At 25.2% G+C, this 23,069-nt stretch overlaps 3 protein-coding genes across 7 annotated transcripts in view; 1 reads left to right on the top strand and 2 right to left on the bottom strand.

The window, feature by feature from the left end:
• Positions 1-937: 937 nt before the first annotated feature.
• LOC117171483 (ras-related protein Rab-27A) lies at positions 938-10,642 on the bottom strand. Its single transcript, XM_033358839.1, has 5 exons — positions 10,045-10,642; positions 7,114-7,184; positions 5,848-5,962; positions 4,555-4,667; positions 938-2,005 (listed from the first exon to the last, which is right to left on the bottom strand). Exons 1-5 carry the CDS (start codon positions 10,186-10,188, stop codon positions 1,819-1,821), a joined length of 630 nt encoding a protein of 209 aa, XP_033214730.1. The 5' UTR covers positions 10,189-10,642; the 3' UTR covers positions 938-1,818.
• Positions 10,643-11,131: 489 nt separating this feature from the next.
• Positions 11,132-17,347, top strand: LOC117171650 (migration and invasion enhancer 1). The gene is made up of 3 exons (XM_033359152.1): positions 11,132-11,265; positions 11,410-11,507; positions 17,045-17,347. The coding sequence occupies exons 1-3, from the start codon at positions 11,237-11,239 to the stop codon at positions 17,206-17,208; spliced, it is 291 nt and encodes a 96-aa protein (XP_033215043.1). The 5' UTR covers positions 11,132-11,236; the 3' UTR covers positions 17,209-17,347.
• The window catches only part of LOC117171649 (molybdenum cofactor sulfurase), a 53,605-nt gene continuing 47,721 nt past the window's right edge, over positions 17,186-23,069 (bottom strand). For 3 of the 5 annotated variants that reach the window (XM_033359146.1, XM_033359147.1, XM_033359148.1), the window contains 2 exons: positions 21,691-21,908; positions 17,195-17,688 (listed from right to left, as the gene is read on the bottom strand). In XM_033359146.1, coding sequence (XP_033215037.1) covers positions 17,494-17,688; positions 21,691-21,908 — 413 coding nt within the window. In that variant the 3' untranslated portion in view covers positions 17,195-17,493. Of the gene's footprint in view, positions 17,689-21,690; positions 21,909-23,069 lie in introns of all 5 variants that reach the window. The other 2 variants (XM_033359149.1, XM_033359150.1) reach the window with 2 other exon arrangements.

Here is a 23,069-nt window from a genome sequence, read left to right as displayed (position 1 = left end):
GAGATGAACCTTCAAATAAAAAAATAGACTATTATAATATAACATAATTATAATATTATCATTATTAATATACGTATATATTTATATATAATAGTATTAATACTTGTATAATTTATATTTTATACATGAAATAACATAACCTCAAAATATACGCATATCAAGAGGCGCGCGATCTATTCAAATCATGAGAATCGTCAGCATCGAAATATGGAAATATTAAAATCCCAATCTCCTGAATTTATTTCAAAGCAGTTAGCTGTTGGCAGATAGATATATAAATAGAATCGACGAAGTGCTCCGACCGGCAATCGTGTATCTTCGAGTTTTCAAATTTAGAAGAGGAGAAATAGGTTACGCGCGCAACTCAGTCATTTACAGCATCTCCTACTATATTCACACGGACATAGCCCTGTCATAGAATTGGACCGCATCTCGTTTCAGATCTGGGATCACTGGTGTTCAGTTCCTCCGAACATGTGGCGTACTCGCCTTAGGCATTTTTAATAATTGATAGAATATTGTAGACAAATAATATACGAATTTCACTGCATCATCAGAAAGCAGCTCTAGTTCGGCGAACACATGAGGATGACTTTTCAGTAGGACATCGGTCGGGCCCACGTATGGGCCACAGAGTTCTACTAATCAGGGCCAGATCGGGAAACTCGATCGGGGCCAGATCGGTTTAACGTTTTAAATCAGGCTATTTCTGCAGTGGTTGTTAAAGTTATTATAGGATGGACCCTCCATTCGCGCCATTTTTTTCTTAGGAAACAAGAAATCTTCAAAATACAAGAGACTGATATAAAAGAAAAAATTTCGTGAATAATAATGTCATGTATTTTTCGTTTACTTTTTTGTTCTCCTTATATGTATTATTTCCATTATTGTGCAAATTTCTAATATTAAAAAGCACGCAGTGCATAATCCATTTGTATACTTTACAAACGTTTTTTTTCTTTATTTTCATTGTTACAAAGAAACAAAACTATATATCAATATGTGATAGGACTTGGAACGTTTCATTACATATAACAATCCTTAACTCATGCTAATATACTCTTAATAAATTATTGTCATTAAGTAATATAATATCTACAATAGGGAGATCCAAAAAACGTTATAATTTGCTTTCTGAAATGGCTTCCTAAAATAATTTTATTTTTGTGTCGCAATGTCCACTAGATTTTGGTTTTGAATAAAAAGAATGTGGGTGTGTCTCAAGTCCCTTTTTTTAGAAAATTGCTTTTTTTAACTGCAGTTAATGAATTTTTCCAGTTTGGAATAAATGTATTCTACCATTTTATATTTCACAGTAAAATAATCAATTAGCATCAGCAATTTAAAAAGGATAGTTTTTTTAAGAAAGTGGGCTGAAGAGAATCCTGAATATTGTTTTATAATTCAGGAGACATTAGATACGAAATTCTTGGGGGTAGATTAGAGAACAAAATTGCAACATTTTTTTGGTACTACCCTAATTCGCAAATTTGAATAAAACTGACAATTTTTTCTAAACCTAAACTAAAAGTTTGAAAGCTGCAAAAACTAAAAACAATCTTTCTTGATTATACACATTTGATTCAATTTACGATATGCAAGGACAAAACAGGATAAGGAAATTGCCTTTTTCATTGCGTGAGCAATCAAAATACACCAGAATACTTGAATTACTACCTTGCCGAATAATTTGTTTCTATCACCTTGATGTTTCAAGAATCAAGATACAATTTAGATTATGTACTCTTTATAAATAAATTATTCTTATACAAGTATATACCATAAGAGAAATCTTCTGCTTGTAAATGACATATTGCATTAACAAGAACAGAATTTTTTTTTACTTCTTGGAACTTCATGCTCGTGACATCTCAAAACTCGTTGATGAGGAAGTAAGGACCGATCCATTGTAGATTCCATTCTACGCATCACTCGATCTAATAGAATTTCTACAGCTCTTGCCACATTTTGTCCAGTTGATGCACTCGTTTCTAAATAGACTAAGCTGAAATTAAAATTATTTGTATCGTTTCTACTGTACAATCCAAGAGTACGAGGACACCATTGCATAGAGAATCAATCATAAAAATGAGTACTGCGGGCACTACTTGCCCTCCTACCTTCCCCCCTCCTCATTACGCCTATTACGTCACCCCACCTTTCGCGCCATTTCTCCTACTACCCAACCCATCATTCGCGTCCCTTCCCCTACTACCTTACCCCTTCCTTCGCCGCCTTTCCCCTACTACCCCTCTCCATCCATCGCTTCCCTTTCCCTACTACCCCTCCACATCCTTCGCTTCTCTTCCTCTTCTACCCTTCGCATCCTTCGCTTTTTTCGCCGGGACCATTTATAAGTCTCGTAACGCGTTTTCCCTTTGTTTAAATAAAGATGAGAATAAAATTTTCCTGAAGTCGATGAAATCGATGTAAACAAAAAAAAACGCGTCAAAAGATTTATGGACGGCCCCTATCCTACTTCCCTTCCTCGTTTCCATTCGCCATTTTCCCGTCCCTCACTCCCCTAACCCTCCTTATACACACCTACTCACTTCAAATTCCATACTACTCCTCTCTCGTCACCATACCTCACTCCTCCTAACAACGCCTCCCCTCACTACCCCTACCTTAACTATCTCTAAATCCCCTCTCTACCCGATCAAAATTAAAAGGGTTTCTGCCCAGGCATACAAAACCCTAAAAATGAAAACACAAAATTGGTATGATTCCAGTTTAAAATTGCAGCATTTTAAAGGGGCATCGACAAATTATTTAAGTTACCTTTCTGACATTTTCAACCCCAGCCGCCTTCCTCCACTACCTCTTAATGGTTTATTTTCGCCTCTTTAAAAGTTAATTCTATTCTTTGGAAAAGTCTATTATTATCCTTTTGTTTGAGAATTCATCTGTTACTGTTACGAATTTCAATAATTAATTGCAAATAAAATTATTTTATAAAAAAAACTCAACTGTTTCGTTAGAAATTATTTTTTTTGTCAAAAATTAGTCTTTTTTTGTTTGAAGATTCTGCTTTTTAGTATAAATTTCATCTTTTTCATTCAAAATGCCAACCATTACATTTTTTGTTGAGAATTCATGTTTTTTTATTCTAATTCAAGTATCTAACAATTTTCCTGAAAATTCGTTTTGGGTTGAAAATGAATAATTTGAAATGAAAATTTCACTATTCCATTTTTCACTTAAAGTGTATTTTTTTAGTTGAAAATGTTACTATTTTGTTCAAAATTCAATTTTTTATTGAAAATTAATTTTTTACGGGCAATGTCCCTGTTCTGTTTTTTGGTATAGAACCATTGTAAACTATTTAGATGAAAATTAATGTATATTATTAAAAAATTCGTTTTTCCTTTATTGGTTAGAAATTAATTTTTTAACTTAAGATTTAAAAATTTATTTTTGTATGGAAATTTAACGTTTTTAGTGGAAAATTAAACTCTTTAGTTGGAAATTCATATATTTTGTTAAAAACTCGTATTTCTCTGAAGAAAATTAATCTATTTGGTGCAAAATTGATGTTTTTGGTAAAAAATACACATGCTTTCTTGAAAATGCTTTTTTATTTTGTTTGAAAACGCCGCAGGCTAATATTTCAAAAATTGCAAGTTACGGCTCTGGAATTTCCTCCAAATTTTAATGTTTTTTTATTCATTATATTTTTAGTAAAAAAATGTTTTGCGTAGCATCTTGTACCCCCTCCAAGAAAAAAATTTAGACTTTACCAAACCTCCCTCTCCCAAATGTCATACGTGATTTGAGCATTACACCTAAGCAATTAAAATTTTTTTAATTTGGATGACGTTATGTTTGAAATTTTCAATTTGATAAATTTTTAAGTTGAAAAAAAATTTAATTTTGCATGCTTATTTGCAAGTATTTAAACCAATATTATCTAAATAGAAGCACTTTTTATTCCATATTCTTGAAACAATGAATTGCGTAATTATTAAGGATTTTAATTTTATATTTTATAATTTTGCACGACTTAAACTTGAAATAATCAATTTTTTCAATTTGAAATAAGATAATTTTATAATTTGGAAGTATTGAGGCTTCCAACTTAAAATTAAATATTGTAAGTTTTATAACATTTTTAATTAGAAAATTAAAGTTTCAATTACAAAATTCTTTAATCCCACGGCTTTCAAATGTGAATCATACAATTTTAAATATTTTTTTTATTTTGTCAGTGACTAATCAATTAAAAGGAGGCCCCAAGAGCGGCAAGCCCACGTTGATTTGAATGATGTACATATTTATTGATTTCAAATCGACCCGCACATTTCGACACATGCGCAGTTGACAAATTTTCCTACAGCGCACGTATCGATAGACGGCCGGGGCAGCCAATGAACGTCGCGCAGCTGAAATAACCTGATGGCCGCTGGAGAGGGGGAGCCCTCGAGGCCTCAAATATCGGAACGTGTACGTTTCAAGGCCCTTCAAATACGTTAACTTTCACGATACAGTCCAATTTTTAAAAGTCTGATTACCAATCTTATTATTTAATATTCTTCATATTTTTAATACACTCACTCGTATTTTTCCGCCAACTCCCGCCCTTTTGCTTCGCTGATAACTCGTCTATCTTCTAAATCTGATTTATTTCCACAAAGTATTATGTCTGGAGTTTCACAATATGCATGATTCTGCCGAAAAAAGCAGAACATAAATCAGTTCATTGATTTAAATAGCATCTATATTAGATTCAATTCTGAAATTAAAAATAATTTAAAGCAAGGTAGATGAACAATTTTTAATTTATTTAACATTTTCCTTTATTCTACATTCTAAATCCAGATCAGTCGAAAATGAGTGATTTGCAGCCTGTTTTGACTGATTCAAATAATGCGAATTTGACAACCGACAAATCAGTCAATCTGAATGGTTTTATTAATATCTGTCACTATTCATTTCTGTTGACTGAAAATCAGTCATTTTACGTGACTGATTCAGTCAGCTATATTGCCGGTTTTATCTATTAGAAGGACAGTTTAGTAAGTAGAAATGACTGATTTTTTTAGTCAAAGTATGCTTAATTGATCAATTTAATCAAAAGGGACTGACTCGCAGCCAATTGTCACTAATTCAAATATTGCGAATTCAACTACTGGAAAATCTGTCATAAGCGACTTTTTAAATTGGCAATTTGACTCAGTGATGAACTCAGTCAATTGTATAATTTAATTCGTAACATTCGCTGATAAAATAAGTTATTTTCCATGATCCAATCTAGACTAAATCAGTCATTTTATGTAGCTTAATCAGGATTTTTCACTAATAAAAGTGACTGATTCCAAGAACGACTGGCTAATCAGTCAAAAATTACTTTTTAATAATAAGCCAATTTAGCTCGATAATTAAATGAGTTACTCGTAGAATCCAACCTGTACTATTCACTAATAAAATCAATCATTTTAAAAGATCCAATCTGTAATTTTCACTGATGAAATCAGTCATTTTGAACAATCTTAACTGTAACTCGCAGAGCTTAAATCATTCATTCTGCATTCTAAAAACTGTAAATTTCACTAATTAATTTATTAATTAATAACAAAATTATCATAATAATAAAAAAATATCATACAATAATAATAATTATAATAATTAATTTTTAAAAAAAACGAATAAGTCAGTAATTTGGAATGATTCAAATATGTAATTTTTAGTGAAAAGATCAGTGATTTAAATTCAGAGTTAACTTTTACTAATTAAATCAGTTATTTTGAATTATCTAAACTAATATTGAATGATTTATATTTAGAGTCTATTTTTTGAGACGAAAATGCAAATATTACAGTTTATTAGGCATAAAAAAAAATTTCCTACCCTGAGTTGATCAAGCCAATTTCGAACGTCAAGAAAAGACTGCTCATTGGTTAAATCGAAGAGGAGAAAAAAACCCATTGAATCTCTGTAGAAGGCTGTCGTCAAGCTACGAAACCTATTATAAAATATAAATTAAAATTGTGTAGGTTAGCATAAACTTTCATTATTTATATCGCCTTTAATAAAAATGAAAATTATACGGAAATTCCGAAGTTTTTTTCTTGGCGTCTTCTAAGTACTAAGTACTATTCTTAATTAACAATAAAGTACTTAATAACTAACAGTTAACAAGAAATTAATTATTTAATTAGGGTAACGTGTTTTCAATTTTTTTAAACCATACAACCAATTTTTCTAAATAATAATTTTCATTAATTCATTTCAACATGAAAACATTGCTTCATAACCTTTTGGAAAAAAGATTTTAAAAATTTTGTCATAATCTTGTTGGTACGAAATATTATATACAAGAAAATATTGTTTAAAAAATTTTATTTACCAGTTTCGTTGAACTGTATTAAATTAGGGTAGAAAATTTTTTCAATTTGGGAATAATAATATGTAGGTTGTAACAGTGAAATAATCCTTTTTTTTTAGAAAATTTTATATAATTGTTTAAACAATATATTCAAAAAATAGTGCATAGAAAATTAATCGGAGACCAAAATTATTCAACAACTGATCTCTGTGCCTGTCCGTCGAATCCAATGGCTTAATCAGTTTTTTTATTGCTTTTTTTGCATGAAATTATTATTTGCTTAATGCCCCCCCCCCCTGCTCCGCTCTTCTCTACTTGACCATTTTAAATTTCAAATTCCAGACTAAACTGTTTTTAGATAATTTTAATCTCACACTTGAAGGATCTAACAAGAAAAATCCCATCGGAATATTTGTTATAACAATAATCCGAGTAAACGTGTTAAAAAATCTTTTTAATTTTCACTTTATTGTTAATTAACAATATACACAGAGGTCTGCGAGAGTGCAGAGTATCAGTATTTAATTAAAATATCCACCCAAATATTCTAAACAAAAAAATGTCTGGATATATTTTTTTCAACAGAAACATTAATTTATCTGAAGTATTGCTAATTAAAATAAATATTGTATATACTGATCTAGCCGTTAACCATAAATAAAATATTCTAAAATAACATTGATATTTACTGCGAAATTTATCCTCTATGCGAAGAAGTATACGTAACTATATATATATATACATAAGAATGATAAAATTATAATGAGATGCAAATACGTAAGTATTACCTTTCTTGGCCAGCCGTATCCCAAAGCTGCAGATGCACTCGCTGTTTTTTACCATTTGTTGTTTCATAAGTCTATAAGGATATAAAAAAATAAAAAATAAACTACAGGTGTATGATTTAAATTGAACAATTTAAATTTAAATACTTGAAGATGGTTAGATTTTTAATTAAAAAATAATAGCTGAACAAAAATTAAATTTCTTTCATTAAAAATTGAATAAATTAACAATAGTGAACTCTTACTTAATACCACAAAATTGAACAATTTCAAATTATTATAAAATTTCCAAAATGAATAGTCTCAAATTTAAATCTTTTAAACTTTAACAATTTGAAATACTACGAAATTATATAGTTATTTAAAAATGAGTTAAATTTTCAACCAAGGAGATAAATCTTCAAACGAGAAAAAGAGAAAATTTAAATTTTCATTAATTTAAATTTATTTTCGATTAAAAAGAACTAATTTTCAAGAAAATAGTTCAATTTTGAATGAAAGAGACGAAAAAATAATGAAAACAAGAATAGTTAAATTTTGAGTTGAAAAAAAAATTAATTTTTACCCAAAAAATAAAAAAATTTTCAATAAAATAAACAAATTTTCCACCAAAAAGACGAAATTTTGTTGAAAAATGTAATAGTTACATTTTTAGTTAAAAAAAATTAATTTTAGAACAAAAAATTAATTTTGAAAAAAAAATATTTACAACCAGTGAGGCAAACTTACCACCGTAGAGACGAACCTTCAACCAAAATATGTATACAGTACTTATAAAAAGCACAATATTTTCAAAAATAAAGGATAGAAAGAATCTTACTTAAAAAACGAAGCTCTAAAGTACCAAATAATATATGAATGAATTATAAAAATAGAAAATTCTTCATTTGTACTCAACATTACTCTAAGGTTGCAATATAGCCGCAATCTTGCAATAATTTGGTGCATCAATGTTGCATCAATATTGTACGAATATTAATACAATTTAGCGAAAAAATATTGCGATTTGCAATAATTTCACAAAATTGTAGGAATCTTAGAACATAGCAGTAATATTGCAACATTACACTAGAATTTCAATATTACACTAAAATTTCAATATTGCAGCATTGTAGCAACATTGCAATAATATTTAATTTAAAAAAGAATTCATATATTGCAGCAAAATTGCAGCATTCAACTACAAATATTAATTTTCAATGAAAAATGGAAAAGTCAGATTTTTAGTTGAAACTTTCAACTAATTTATTGAATTGTCAACCAAGAAGATTAATGTTCTACCAAAAAAAAATGGATTATCAAAACAGTACATAAATCTTAAGCTAAAAAATCAATTTTCAAATAAAAATAGTCAAATTAAATTTTTATTTAAAAGGAAAACATATTCAAACCAACAAAAACTTATTTTCAACCAAGTAGTACAATTTTCAACCAAATACTACAATTTTTCAGAAAAAAATTAAACTTTTAACCAAACAGTTTTAATTCGACCAGAAATAGGAAAGTTAAATTTTCATTTAAGACCATTAACTTAACAAAAACAAAATGAATTTTAAACAAAATAGTAGTATTAGTAGATTTTCATCAATCGCAAGTTTACATCAATATTGCAACATTGCAATAATTTTACAAAGTTGCAATGAAGTTACAAAATTGCCGTAGTTTTGCAACATTGCAGTAATTTTGCTACATTGCAGTACATGCTCAACATATCAACATCATAGTATTATTGCTCAAACATTGCAACAACATTGAAAAAATTTTGGAACATTGCAATAATATTACAAAATTGCAGTAATTTTGCAACACTGCAGTAATATTGAAATATTACAATAATGTTACAAATTTGCAGTAACGTCACAAGATTGCAGTCAAATTCAACCATTACAGTATTATTGCAAGCTTGCAGTAGACTTTCAACTTCTAAGCATTATTGACCTTACATTGCAACAACATTGAAATAATCTTATACCATTGCAACAATGTAAGAAAATCGCAATAATTTTGCAACTTTGCAGTAATATTTCAATATTGCAATAATATTACAAAGTTGCGGTAACATCGCAAAATTGTAGTTAAATTGAGACATTATATCAATATAGCAACATTGCAATAATATTACAACGTTGCAATACTGTTACAAAATTTTAGTTGTTTTGCAACATTGCAATATTACAAAGTTGCAGTTACATCGCAACATTGCAGTCAAACTGAAATATTGTATTATTATTGATACATTGCAGTAGACTTTCAACATTTCAACATTGTAGCATTATTGCTCTAACATTGCAACAACATTTTTTAAAAATTTGAAACATTTCAATAATGTTACAAAATTACAGTAATTTTGCAACACTGCAGTAATTTGCAATAATTTTACAATATTGCAATAATTTTACAATTTTACAAAATTGCAGCAATTTTGCAACATTGCAGTAATATTGCAACATTGCATTAATGGTACAAAGTTGCAGTAACATCACAACATTGTAGTCAAATTGGAATATTGCAGTAATATTGTAACAGTGCAGTAATATTGCAACATTTCAATTATATGAAAAAGTTGCAGTAGCATCGCAACATTGTAGCCATATTAGAACATTACATTAATATTACAATATTGCAATAATTTTACAATATTGCAATAATGTTACAGAATTACAGTAATTTTGCAACATTGCAGTAATATTGAAACAATGCATTAATGCTACAAAGTTGCAATATTTCAGTAGACTTTAAACATTTCAACATCGTAGCATTATTGCTCTAACATTGCAAAAACGTTGCAACAACATTGATTGAAAGGAAAATTCATATAATTTCGATAAGATACGTAAAAAAATGCAGAATATTTTTCATAGTGAATAAAAAGAAAAATCCGCATTAAAAAAAAAGAAGCTTTAATAAATAAAAATAAATATAAATAAAACTTACCACTCTTTTCTCCCTAAAATCAATTCCCACAGTAGATACGAATCTGGAATGGAAAACCCCATCGGTATATTGATAAAGAAAACTCGTTTTACCAACGCCTGAGTCTCCAAGAGCCAGAAACTTCAACAAATAATCGTAATCCATTTCCCGGCAGCACAAAACGATCGAGGGCAGAAGTGATAAAATAAACGCGAGTCAAATAATAATTATAATTATCTTAATTGTGTCAATTTAAAGAAAAAAACATAAAAACTAAAACATTATTTTCACATATTTCCACACTTCCATCTCAGGAAAATTCCAAAATTCGAATAAATAATTAAAATTAAACTAAAGTAACAAAGAAACTCATTAAAAAAAAACGAGTTTCAGTCTATAAAAAGAAACACTTAAAAATGTACGAGACACCTGTTGCCTACGTTTACAGTTTTCAATTTGCAAACAATAGAATTATTGAATAAGAACACTTATTTCAAATTGCGGAACATCAAGAACTAATTTTTTGTTGTAAAATTTATTCGGACTGTAAAATAATCAATTTTTTGTTAAAAACTTAAAGGTTTATTTAAAGAAAACCGCACCGTACACTTTGCGTACAGATATTCTGCGAGTGTTTACTGATTATATTTTACACACAAATGTTTTATCAGTAAAGCCAGTGATTGGTTGATTGTCATAAATCGACCTACAAATTACGCGCCGTTATTTGAATAGAAGGCAACGGTGTGGGCTCCATGAACTACTGCGCTTGCGTCAGAGCCACACGCTGGTTGGCCACAGTTGGCGCGCAAATTCAAAAGAAGTATTCAAAACAATTTTTGTAATTGAAATAAATACTTATTATTTGTAATAATGTTATAAACTTTTTCTTATCTCGAATAAAAAGTTATACAGGTTATATGCATTTTTGTGTACTTCATCATAATTATTTATTTCAATTACAAGAATTGTTTCTAATAATTATTTTAAAATGCGCGCCAACTGCGGCCAATCAACGTGTGGTCCTGACGCAAGCGCAGTAGCTCAAGTCACCCACATTGGCATCACTGAAAAGCAGTGCTACCAACATTTCAATTTTATTAAGTTGGCGACTTTAAACATTTTCTCCGATTTTTGTATTTTCAAACAGTATAATAAAAATAAATTTATTATATTTGAGAGTAGAAAATACAAACTTACTATAAAGTACGCGATGGAAGTTAATGTAGACGTTGAATATTGGTAATTTGATATCGTTTTATATAATAAAACTGTTTATTCTTGAAAACATAACCTATAAAATAAACACCTAAATCAGGATTCAATTGTTTCATTTACGATTTTATTGATGACAATTGATGAAAATGTTTTAAATTGTGTTGACAGTGGTGCGTGCGGATATCAAAAACAATTTTTGGATATGGCTGAAAAAATTAAAGCGCTTGCACCAAACGCAAATGTCACTGGAAAGGACGGAAAAGAAGGTAAATCTGGATCCGATTTTTTTTACGTTTAACAGAGTTTGGAAAACAAATTTCAATTGTTTTCACTGTTTTTCTAATTGTTCCAAATTCATGAATGAACATTTTCTCAGTAATGATAATAATTTTTCTTGCTTTCATTCACAATAGTGGACATTTTATGAATATTGTAAATTTTTCGCAAAATTTGTTTAATATGTATTTCTTTTTACGTAATACATATATTTAATAACACAATGTGTGTTCCTCATGGTCTATAATTCGTTAAATTCTTAATAATTCGCGTAGAAATTTTGAATTTTTAACAAATTAATTAATTTTTTAACCAAATTGTTGAATTTTAAACAAAAAGGTGCGATTTACACACAAAAATATTAATTTTCAACTAAAAAAAATCGATTTTTTAAGTAAAATTATGAAATTTCAACCAAAAAATTTGAATTCTTAACGGAAAATTTAATAGTTGATATTTCTGTGATAGAATATTTTAATTTTAAATAAAAAATCGATGAATTTTTCACCAAAATAGACAAAATTCCTATCAAAAGACATGATATTTTCAAACCAAAAAGAGTTTTAACGAAGATTTAGTATTGTATCATATTTTTATTTTAAATAAAAAACAGTTACAGAAGTTCAACTTTCAGCCAAATAGTTGAATTTTCAATAAAACAATTATATTTTCAACTAAATAATAAAATTTTTTTAAAAATAGATAAATTTTGAACCACATACTTGGGAGTTTCAACTAAAAAAGAATCATTTTCAACCAATAACGTAATAATTTAAGTTTCAGTTGAAAAAAATATAATTTCCAACAAAATAGTTAAAATTTTTAAAAAATTACAGAAATTTTCTACTAAACATTTGAATTTTCATCCAGAAAAGATGCAATATTTCTAGTAAAAAAGAATTAAATTTTATTTAAAAAAGATTCTAGTTCAATTTCCAACACCAAAAGTAGGAATTATAAACAATAAGTTAATTTTCTACTAAATAGTCGAATTTTTAACCAAAAATCATGACTTTTTAACAAGATTGTTAAATTTTCAACTAAACATTTACATTTTTTTCCAAGAAAAATAAAAATTCTAGTAAAACAGGTGAATTTTTAAATCAACGACAAATTTTCAAAAAACAGTATTAAATTTTTTATTAAAAAATATTTCAGTTGATTTTTCACGATCAGTATACGAATTTTTAAACAAGAAATAAGTTTTTATAAAAAAAATTAAACTTTTAATCAAAAAAAAGGAATTTTTAACCACGAAGAATGCCTTTTCAAAGAAACTGTTGAATTCTCTACCAAATATTTGAATTTTTATCGGAAGTTAATTTTTAGCTGAAGTCATATTTTTTTTTATTTTAAAATTCATTTTTTGTATTGAAAATTCTTCTTTTTAGTTTTAAAATTCTTCTTTTTTTTGTATAAATCTCATATTTTTTATTGAAATATAAACAAAGACACTTTTTTGTTGGTAATTTATATTTTTCGGTTAAAAATATAACTATTATGTTAAAAATTTAATTATTTACTGTGAGAATTCAATTATTTTGTTAAAAAGTCATACTTCAAGGTAGAAAAGACATTTATTTTGTTTAAAATAAATTAACAAATTTGAAAAATTAAATGTTAAAGACTATTTAAATTAAACAAATAAATTTAAATAAATTAAAATTGAAAAAAAATAGTTAACTAACTCAAAATTTTATTTTAAATAAACAATTAAATTTTATTTTATTTTCAAATTATAAATAAATTTAGTTTGATCATTATAATATTTAAACTGTTCAAAATTAAATACAGTGTAAATGTTTGTACATATAAATATGAAATATTTTCTTTCAAAAATAGTATTTTTTTAAGATTAATTTAACTGCCTTTTTTTTAGGTTTTAAATTAATTTTTTATCGGAAAATTTATTTTTTCCATTTTCTTAAGATTGTTCTTTTTTAAATTAAAAATTCTCCTTTTTTAGTAAAAAAAATAATTCGCTTAGTTTAAAATTTCATATTTGTCTAATAAAAATGCCTTAGTTTTTTGAAAAATTAATTTTTTGTTTAAAAATCATATTTTACAGTGACACTACATTGTGAAAAATCATTTTTTAAGCAAATATTTTTTTTTAGGCTTAAAATTAATTTTTTTAACTGAAAATTTAATTTTTCCATTTTCTTAAGATCATTCTTTTTTAGTTAAAAACCTTCCTTTTTAAGAAAAAAGATTAAGAATTGAGAACTTGATTTTTTATTTTGAAAATCATCAAAATTTAGGAATTTTTATTTATGCATCTTTAAAATTAGAACATTTCTAAATTTTAAAAATTCACAATTAGTAACTATGCAAGTTTTAAGATTTACAATTGAAATTCATAAAAATTAATTTAAAATTGAAGAGTTAAGTTTAATGATTAAAAATGTTTTAATTTTGATGACTTCCATTCGAAATTTGTTCAGTTTGGAAAATTAAGAATTAAAGATTTGACTTTATCTTCAAAATTGAAATATTTGAAATTGTAAATCGTTAAAATTTATGAATTTTAAGCTGTAAATCTTCAAAATTGAAAAATCCAAAAGAAACGTACACAATTTTCAATCAAATTTTCATCCTTTAAAATATAAATCTTAAAAATCGAATAATTTGCAATTCAGTATTTTGAAAATAAATGCATGTTCAATTGTAATTTTACAAATTGGGAAAAATTGAATTTTAAATCTTTAAAATAGAAGAGTTTTTACTTTTTAAAATTAAAAATTATGTAGCTTTTAAGTTTTATAATTAAAAGATCTGCAATTTTGATGCTTTATATTCGAATTTTCTTCAATTTGGAAGTTTTAGAATTGAAAACACAACTTTTGATCTTCAGAATCATCCAAATTTAAGGATTTTTATTTTTGCATCTATAAATTGAAAAATTTTTCATTGTTATTCAAAACTGGACTTCTAATTTTCAAAATCACCCAAATCTGAAAATTTTTATTTATACTTGTTTAAAACTCAAGAATTTTTAATTGTGAAATTCAAAATTAAACATTTAAAATAAAAACGTTTAAAATTACATGCCTTTAAAATATAAATCTTGAAAATCGAATAATTTGCAATCCTATATTTTCAAAATAAAAGAATTTTTAATTACTTAAAAAAATTACAAACATTTTGATTTATTTTTAATTGTAAATTTTGAAAATTATTGAATTTTTTGAAGTTTAAAATGACATGCCATTAAAATATAAATCTTGAAAATCGAATAATTTGCAATCCTATATTTTCAAAATAAAAGAATTCTCAATTGCAATTTTATAAAATTGCAAAATTTGGAATTTTAAATCTTTAAAATAGAAGAGCTTTTAATTTTGAAAATTAAAAACTATGTAACTTTTAAGTTTTATAATTTAAGAATCTGTAATTTTCATGCTTTAAATTCGAAATTTCTTCAATTTGAAAATTTAAACTTAAAAACTTGGCTTTTGATCTTCAAAATCAAGTTGTAAAATTGAATTAACTGTAAATATGATGATTTAAATTTGAAATATCTTGAATTTTGAAGATTTAAAATTGCAAGCTTGACTTCTGATCTTCAAAAAATCATCAAAATTTAAGAATTTTAATTTTTGCATCTTTAAAATTAAAGATTTTTTAAGTATGAAAATTTATAATTAAAATTATTCAAATTTGAAATTTAAAAATGAAAAAGGCTTTAATTTTGATGACTTCCATTCTAAATTTCTTCAATTTGGAAGATTTAAAATTGAAAACTGAAATTTTTATCTTCAAAATCATCCAAATTTAAGAATTTTTAATTTTAATTATTCCATTCGAAATTTCTTCACTTTGGAATATTAACAATAGAAAATTTGACCTTATCTTCAAAATTAAAGTATTTATAATTGAAAATCGTTCAAATTTATGAATTTTAAGGTGAAAAACTTTAAATTTGAAAATTTTTGAATTTTAAGTTTATAAAATAGAAGTTTCTTCATTTTTAAAATTAAAAATTATGTAACTTTTAAGTTTTTAAATTAAAAATTCTGTAATTTTGATGCTTTATTTTCGAAATTTCTACAATTTGGAAAACTTAGAATTGAAAACATGATTTTTTAACTTCAAAATCATCCAGATTTAAGAATTTTTATTTTTATTTCTCTAAAATTGAAAAGTTTTTAATTGCGAATATTCAAAATTATTCAAGATTAAAAAAAAGGTTCAAAACTGCATGCCATTAAAATATAAATCTTGAAAATTGAATAATTTGCAATTCTATATTTTCAAAATACAAGAATTTTCAATTTTTGAATTTTAAATCTTTAAAACAGAAGACCTTTTACTTTTTAAAATTAAAAATTATGTAACTTTTCAGTTTTATTATTAAAAAAATCTGTAATTTTTATGCTGTATTTTCGAAATTTATACAATTCGGGAAATTTGGAATTGAAAATATGACTTTTCATCTTCAAAATCAAAGTTGCAAAATGGAAAAAAACTGTAAATATGATTTAAATTTGAAAATATATTGAATTAAGAATATTTAGAATTGCAAGCTTGACTTCTGATCTTCAAAAAATCATCAAAATTTAAGAATTTTAATTTTTGCATCTTTAAAATTAAAGATTTTTTAAGTATGAAAATTTATAATTCAAATAATTCAAATTTGAAATTTGAAAATGAAAAAGGCTTTAATTTTGATGACTTCCATTCTAAATTTCTTCAATTTGGAAGATTTAAAATTGAAAACTGAAATTTTTATCTTCAAAATCATCAAAATTTAAGAATTTTTAATTTTAATTATTCCATTCGAAATTTCTTCACTTTGGAATATTAAAAATAGAAAATTTGACTTTATCTTCAAAATTAAAGTATTTTAAATCGCAAATCGTTCTAATTCATGAATTTTAAGCTGAAACACTTTAAATTTGAAAATTTTGGAATTTCAAGTTTATAAAATAGAAGTTTCTTCATTTTTAAAATTAAAAATTCTGTAATTTTGATGATTTAAATTTGAAATATTTTGAATTTGGAAGATTTAATGAAATTTCAGGCTTCTTAAGTAAAAATGCATCAACTTAGTAGAAAATTAATTTTTGTCCTGAAGTCATATTTTCATTTAAAAATTCAATTTTTGTATTGAAAATTCGTCTTTTTGGTTTAAAAATTCTTCTCTTTTTTTTTTGTATAAATCTCATTATTTTTAATGAATTGAAATGAAACTTTATTGTTGGGAATTTATTATTTTTAATTTGAAAATTCAACTATTTCATTAAAAAGTCATAATTTAGAGTAGAAGACATTTTTTTCTTTAAAATAAATTAATAAAATTGAAAAATTTTAATTTTTATCTGAAATACTGTTTTATTCCGTTAACAAAAGATTCCATTTTTAAAATATTACAAGATAAAAATGCTCGTATTTGACTATAAATGATTTAAAAAAAAATGATAAACTAGTCAAGGAAAAATCAGGGAATTTTTAAAATAAAATTTCAGGTCCCATCGCTCATATTTTATGGAATCTAATGATATTTTTTTATATTTTTTTTATTCAGGTACTTTTGAAGTGCAGATCAACGAACAATTAGTGCATTCAAAACTTCAAACTTTGGCCTTCCCCGACCACGACGACGTCAGTGAAATCGTGAAAGAAGTCCTTGAGGGAAATCCAATTAGAAAAGTTAAAAAACAACAACCAATCGAGTGCTCCATACAGTAATTATTTCAAAAATATTAAACATAGTGAAATTTCATTACAATTCATTTCTGTAAATATTTCTATAAATTAATTATTCTTTATTCTTGTAGCAAAACAATTTCTATCCGACTACATCGAATAAAATCGCATTTAAATACCTATTTTTTCTCTAAATTAATTTATTAGGATTATTTTTTTCAAATTTCTTAAATGATTATTTTTGTTCTTTTTAAGATTAGTTTGCAAAAGTTTCATTGAGTTTATTTTTAATCTTATATTTTTTTTCGGACTGTAAAAAAATGATATCTAATCACCCAATGTGTAGTTGACCTCGTCTCCTATTTTTAAAATAACATCTTCGGAGGTCGGTCGGCTGAGATATATTCCGAATCTTAATTTACCATGAAATTCCTCTGCGAGTGTTCGCAATGGTTCGACAGTTTTCTCGCCCGTGGTTTGATCGATGCACACCATTTGGCATCTGGTGCAAAGTCCCTCCACCTAGAAAATAAAACTTTAATAAGTTTGCGAATTTACGGGGGAAAATATGGATTTTATTAAAAGTATTTATTTTCTACCAAAAGAGACACATTTTCAACAAAGCACGTGAATTTTCAAATAAGTAATTCCATTTTCAACTATGAAAAAACGAATTCTTAATAAAATAGTTCAACATTAAACCAAAGAGATGATTTTTTATCCAAATAATTCAATTTTCAACTCAAAAGAAAAACGAATTTTCAAAATTTAAATTTGCGGATTCAAAATTATGTAAGTTTCAAGTTAAACAATTTGAAATTCTGTTATTTTTATGTTTATATTTTAAATTTCTGCAATTTGGAAGATTTTGAATTCAAAACTTGACTTTTGATCTTCAAAATCGACAAAATCGAACTTTTTGTTAGAAACTAATCTTTTTGATGAAAAAACAAAAATTTTGAATCAAAATTCATCAGACTGATTAAAAATTAATTTTTTAGCTGAAAATTACCTTTTCCTTTTTAGGATAAAAATTGATCCTTTTTAGATGAAAATTCAAGTTTTTGGTTGCAAATTTGTCTATTTTAGAATTGAAAACATGAGGTTTGATCCTCAAAATCATCCAGATTTAAGAATTTTTATGTTTATATCTTTGAAATTAAAGAGTTTTTAATTTTAAATTTTCAAAATTATTGAATATTTTTTTTAAAGCTTAAAATTATATGCCATTGAAATATCTTTAAAATATCTTCAACCATTGTAATTTTGCAAAATTGCAAGATTTTAAATATTTTAAATAAAAGTTCTTTTACTTTTTCAAATTAAAACTTATGTAACTTTTAAGTTTTATAATTAAAAAATCTGTAATTTTTATGCTTTATTTTCGAAATTTCTACAATTTGGAAAACTTAGAATTGAAAACATGACTTTTCATCTTCAAAATCATCCAGATTTAAGAATTTTTATTTTTATATCTCTAAAATTAAAAAAGTTTTTAATTGCGAATATTAAAAATTATTCAAGATTTTATAAAAAGGTTCAAAACTACATGCCATTAAAATATAAATCTTGAAAATTGAATAATTTGCAATTCTATATTTTCAAAATACAAGAATTTTCAATTGTAATTTTACAAAATTGCAAAATTTTGAATTTTAAATATTTAAAATAAAAGATCTTTTACTTTTTAAAATTAAAAATTATGTAACTTTTAAGTTTTATAATTAAAAAATCTGTAATTTTCATTGTTTATATTCGAAATTTCTACAATTTGGAAAACTTAGAATTGAAAACATGACTTTTCATCTTCAAAATCATCCAGATTTAAGATTTTTTATTTTCATATCTCGAAAATTGAAAAGTTTTTAATTGCAAATATTCAAAATTATTTAAGATTTAAAAAAGGTTCAAAACTACATGCCATTAAAATATAAATCTTGAAAATTGAATAATTTGCAATTCTATATTTTCAAAATACAATAATTTTCAATTTTTGAATTTTAAATCTTTGAAATAGAAGGGCTTTTACTTTTTAAAATTAAAAATTATGTAACTTCTAAGTTTTATTATCAAGAAAATCTGTAATTTTCATGCTGTATTTTTGAATTTTCTACAATTTGGAAAACTTAGAATTGAAAACATGACTTTTGATCTTCAAAATCAAAGTTGCAAAATGGAAAAAAACTGTAAATATGATTTAAATTTGAAAATATATTGAATTTAGAATATTTAGAATTGCAAGCATGACTACTGATCTTCAAACAATCATCAAAATTTAAGAATTTTAAGTTTTTGCATCTTTAAAATTGAAGATTTTTTTAGCATGAAAATTTATATTTGAAATCCATGCAAATTTAAAAATTGAAAAGGCTTTAATTTTTATGACTTCAATTCGAAATTTCTTCAATTTGGAAGATTAGGAATTGAAAACTGGACCTTTGATTTTCCAAATCATCCAAATTTAAGAATTTTTATTTGTGCTTTGAAATTAGAAAATTTTTAAGTTTGAAAATTTACAATTAGCAACTTATGCAAGTTTTAAGATTTACAATTAAAATTCAAACAAAAAATTTAATTGAAGAGTTAAGTTTAAGGATTAAAAATGTTTTAATTTTGATTATTCCATTCGAAATTTCTTTATTTTGGAAGGTTGACAATAGAAAATTTGACTTTTTCTTCAAAATTTAAGTATTTTATATTGTTAACATTTATTAATTTTGAGCTGTAAATTTTCAAAATTAAAAAATCTAAAAGTAGCGTAGACAATTTTCAACCTTTAAAATACTATTCTTGAAATCTGAATAGTTTGCAATTCAGTTTTCAAAAATGCAATTTTGTTTTCGTGATTTCTCTGTTTTTTTTTCGGTTCCCAAACATTTTTCACAGTCAATGATATTTAAAAATCGAATACTAAATCTAAAAATTGTTCCATTCGAAGTAATAAAAACTGAACTGCAAATGAAGGCGTTCAAAGTTAAATTAAATACAGTTACACTTACCAATTTAAAATTTTTAAACTTTTATAAATTGTAGAGTTAAAAAATTTAAATACAATTTCAAAAATATAAATCCGTTATCATTTTCAATGCTCTAAATTGAAGAATTAATCAATGAATTTAAAAATGTTCAAAATTGTACCATTTTAAGCAATTTTAAATTCTAATTCCAGCTGAGAAGTGGTTAAAAATTGAAAATTCCCTGTTTAAATCCACAATTTTAATTCTTTTCGAAAAATTGCCTGTTCGAATCCAGAATTTTAATTTTTTCGAAAATTCTCCATTTCAATCAATTTGTGAAAATTAGATGTTTTTTTTTGTAAAATTCCCAGTCTTCATAATTTAAATTTTTCGAAAATACCTCGTTTCAACACAGAATAATAACTTTGTTTGAAAAATTAAATATTCCATTGAGAATCGTTATTCTCCTGGATAAATTCTAATTCCAGCTCAGAATTAGTTCAAAATTTAAAATTCCCTATTCAAATCCAGAATTTGAATTCTTTAAGAAAATTGCTTAATTCCACTCAAAAATAAAATTCTTTTGAAAAAATCTCTGTTCAAATAAAGAATTTTAATTCTTTTCAAAAATTCTCCATTTCAACTAAAATTTCGAATTTTTTGTAAAACCCCCTATTCCTATTCATAATTTTAATTTTGTTCGAAAATCTTCCTTTTTAACTTAGAATTAGAATTCATTATTTTTAAAAATTCCCTGTTCCAGCTCGGAATTTATTTAAATTTTAAAATTCCCATTTCTAAGACAAATTATAATTCTTTTAGATAAATATCACTTTATTCATTTTCGAAATTTTTAATTTTTAATAGTTTTAAAATCCTTCAAATGCTTCGAAACTTTATTTTGAAATCTTCAAACATCCAGATGCTGTTTAACATTTTTAGAAATTATTATTTGTTTTTTAATTCTGCTAAATTAAAGAAGTTCTCTTAAAATTTTCCGCATTTATTTGTGGAGATTTTGTAAATCGTTATAAATTTTTTTTTAATATTCTCGGAAAATTAGTTTATTAAAATAAAAAATCATTTTTAATTTCCCTAGAAAATGTTTTTTATTCTTCTTAAATAGAACAATAAAAATTGTAACGTTCAAAGTTTAATTTTTTTTGTTTCAACTGATTCTGAATCGTCTTGTAAAGTCAATTATTATTCACTTTAAAAAATTTTTAATACAATTCAATTTTTAAAATAATTAATTTATATTTACAGTTGATCAACTAAAAATGTCTTTTATCAAAAATCTTCGATTTTAAACGCTTCTAATTTTGTATTGTTTAAGTCTTTAAAACTGCATTTTAAAATTCTTTTATTTCAAATCTCCGTTTAAAAATTAAAAACCATCAAAATAAAACTAATTAATTGAAAAAAATGGTAAAAATCAGCATTGAAGAGTTTTTAGTTTATAAAATTTACAAATAGAAATTATTTTGAATTGCAAGCTTCAGAAATTTATTCATTTAAACTTGAAGCGTTAAAAATGAAACAAATCGTAAATTATTATAGTAAATACCTGAAAATCACAATTTCCTATCCTAACATGTTTCCATTTCGTTTCCTCGAATGGAGCACAGCCACTCACGACCATATTTCCTCGAAATCGGGGCAACATTGTTTCTCTCCGACATTCAGAATCATTCGGTACTTTATCGAACAGCCAGAAAATACTTGCTTCGTTAATCAACAGATACTGGGCTTGGCTTACAAATGACAATTCTTTTTCATTTTTTCCTATAAAATAAAATTGTATCGCTAATTTTCTAATGGAAATAATCGTAGGCCAATTTTAAGGATGTCCATTTGAGGTAATAAAAACTGAGCTACAAATGAAACCACTCACAGTAGAACTGTTAAATTTTGAACCTTTAAAATTGAAATTTAAAAGTTTTTAATTACAAAATTTTGTACTCAAATGCTCATAAATTTACGCGTATAAAATTAAAGGTACTAATATTTTTCAATATAAAAAAATATAAATCCAAGTTATCATTTTCAATGCTCTAAATTAAAAAATCAATCAATGAACTTTCAAATTTTCAAAATTATATAATTTTAAGGAATTTTAAGCTAAAAACATTAAATATTGAAAAATTGAAAAAATTTTAACTGAACACTTCTTAAATTAGAAATTCAATTATTTTCTTTTTAAATAGTTTAAACATCTTGGAAAGCTTCAAAATTTTATTTCAAAATCCTGAGAAATCTAGAAGTTGTTTTAAATTGGTTTTAAATTTAAAATTATCTTTGAAATTTTTTTCAAAACTTTTAAATATCTGTCAAAATTAATTGAATTTTTTCTACAATTTTCAGAAAATGCTGCAGATTTTAGAAAATTTCTTTACAATTTGGATGTATAAATAACAATTGAAAATTTATTATTCCTTTTCCGGCATACATTTTTCAGGGAAACGAGTTTTCATGAAAATTGGTACATAGAGATTTTTGGGGTCGCTGATTATGAATCTGAACTCAGATTTTGAAAATTCAAAATGGCGGATCCAATATGGCGGCTAACAACTGGCATATTTTTTTCTGAAAATTGATGTACGGGGGTTTTTGGGATCGCTGATCACGAATCTGAACTCAGATTTAGAAAATTCAAAATGGTGGATCCAATATGGCGACCTAAATTTGGAATATTTTTGAATTTTTTTTAGAATTGGTATACAGGAGTTTTTGGGATCGCTGATCACGAATCTGAACTCAGATTTAGAAAATTCAAAATAGTGGATCCAATATGGCGACCTAAATTTGGAATATTTTTGAATTTTTTTTAGAATTGGTATACATGGGTTTTTGGGGTCGCTATTTACAAATCCGAACTCAGATTTTGAAAATTCAAAATGGTGGATCCAATATGGCGACCTAAATTTGGAATATTTTTGAATTTTT

The sequence above is a fragment of the Belonocnema kinseyi genome, chromosome 4 (assembly GCF_010883055.1).
Source record: "Belonocnema kinseyi isolate 2016_QV_RU_SX_M_011 chromosome 4, B_treatae_v1, whole genome shotgun sequence".
NCBI classification, from domain to species: Eukaryota; Metazoa; Arthropoda; class Insecta; order Hymenoptera; family Cynipidae; genus Belonocnema; species Belonocnema kinseyi.
The sequence above is the reverse complement of the archived record's forward strand: the minus strand, read 5'-3'. Positions and strand labels throughout refer to the sequence as shown.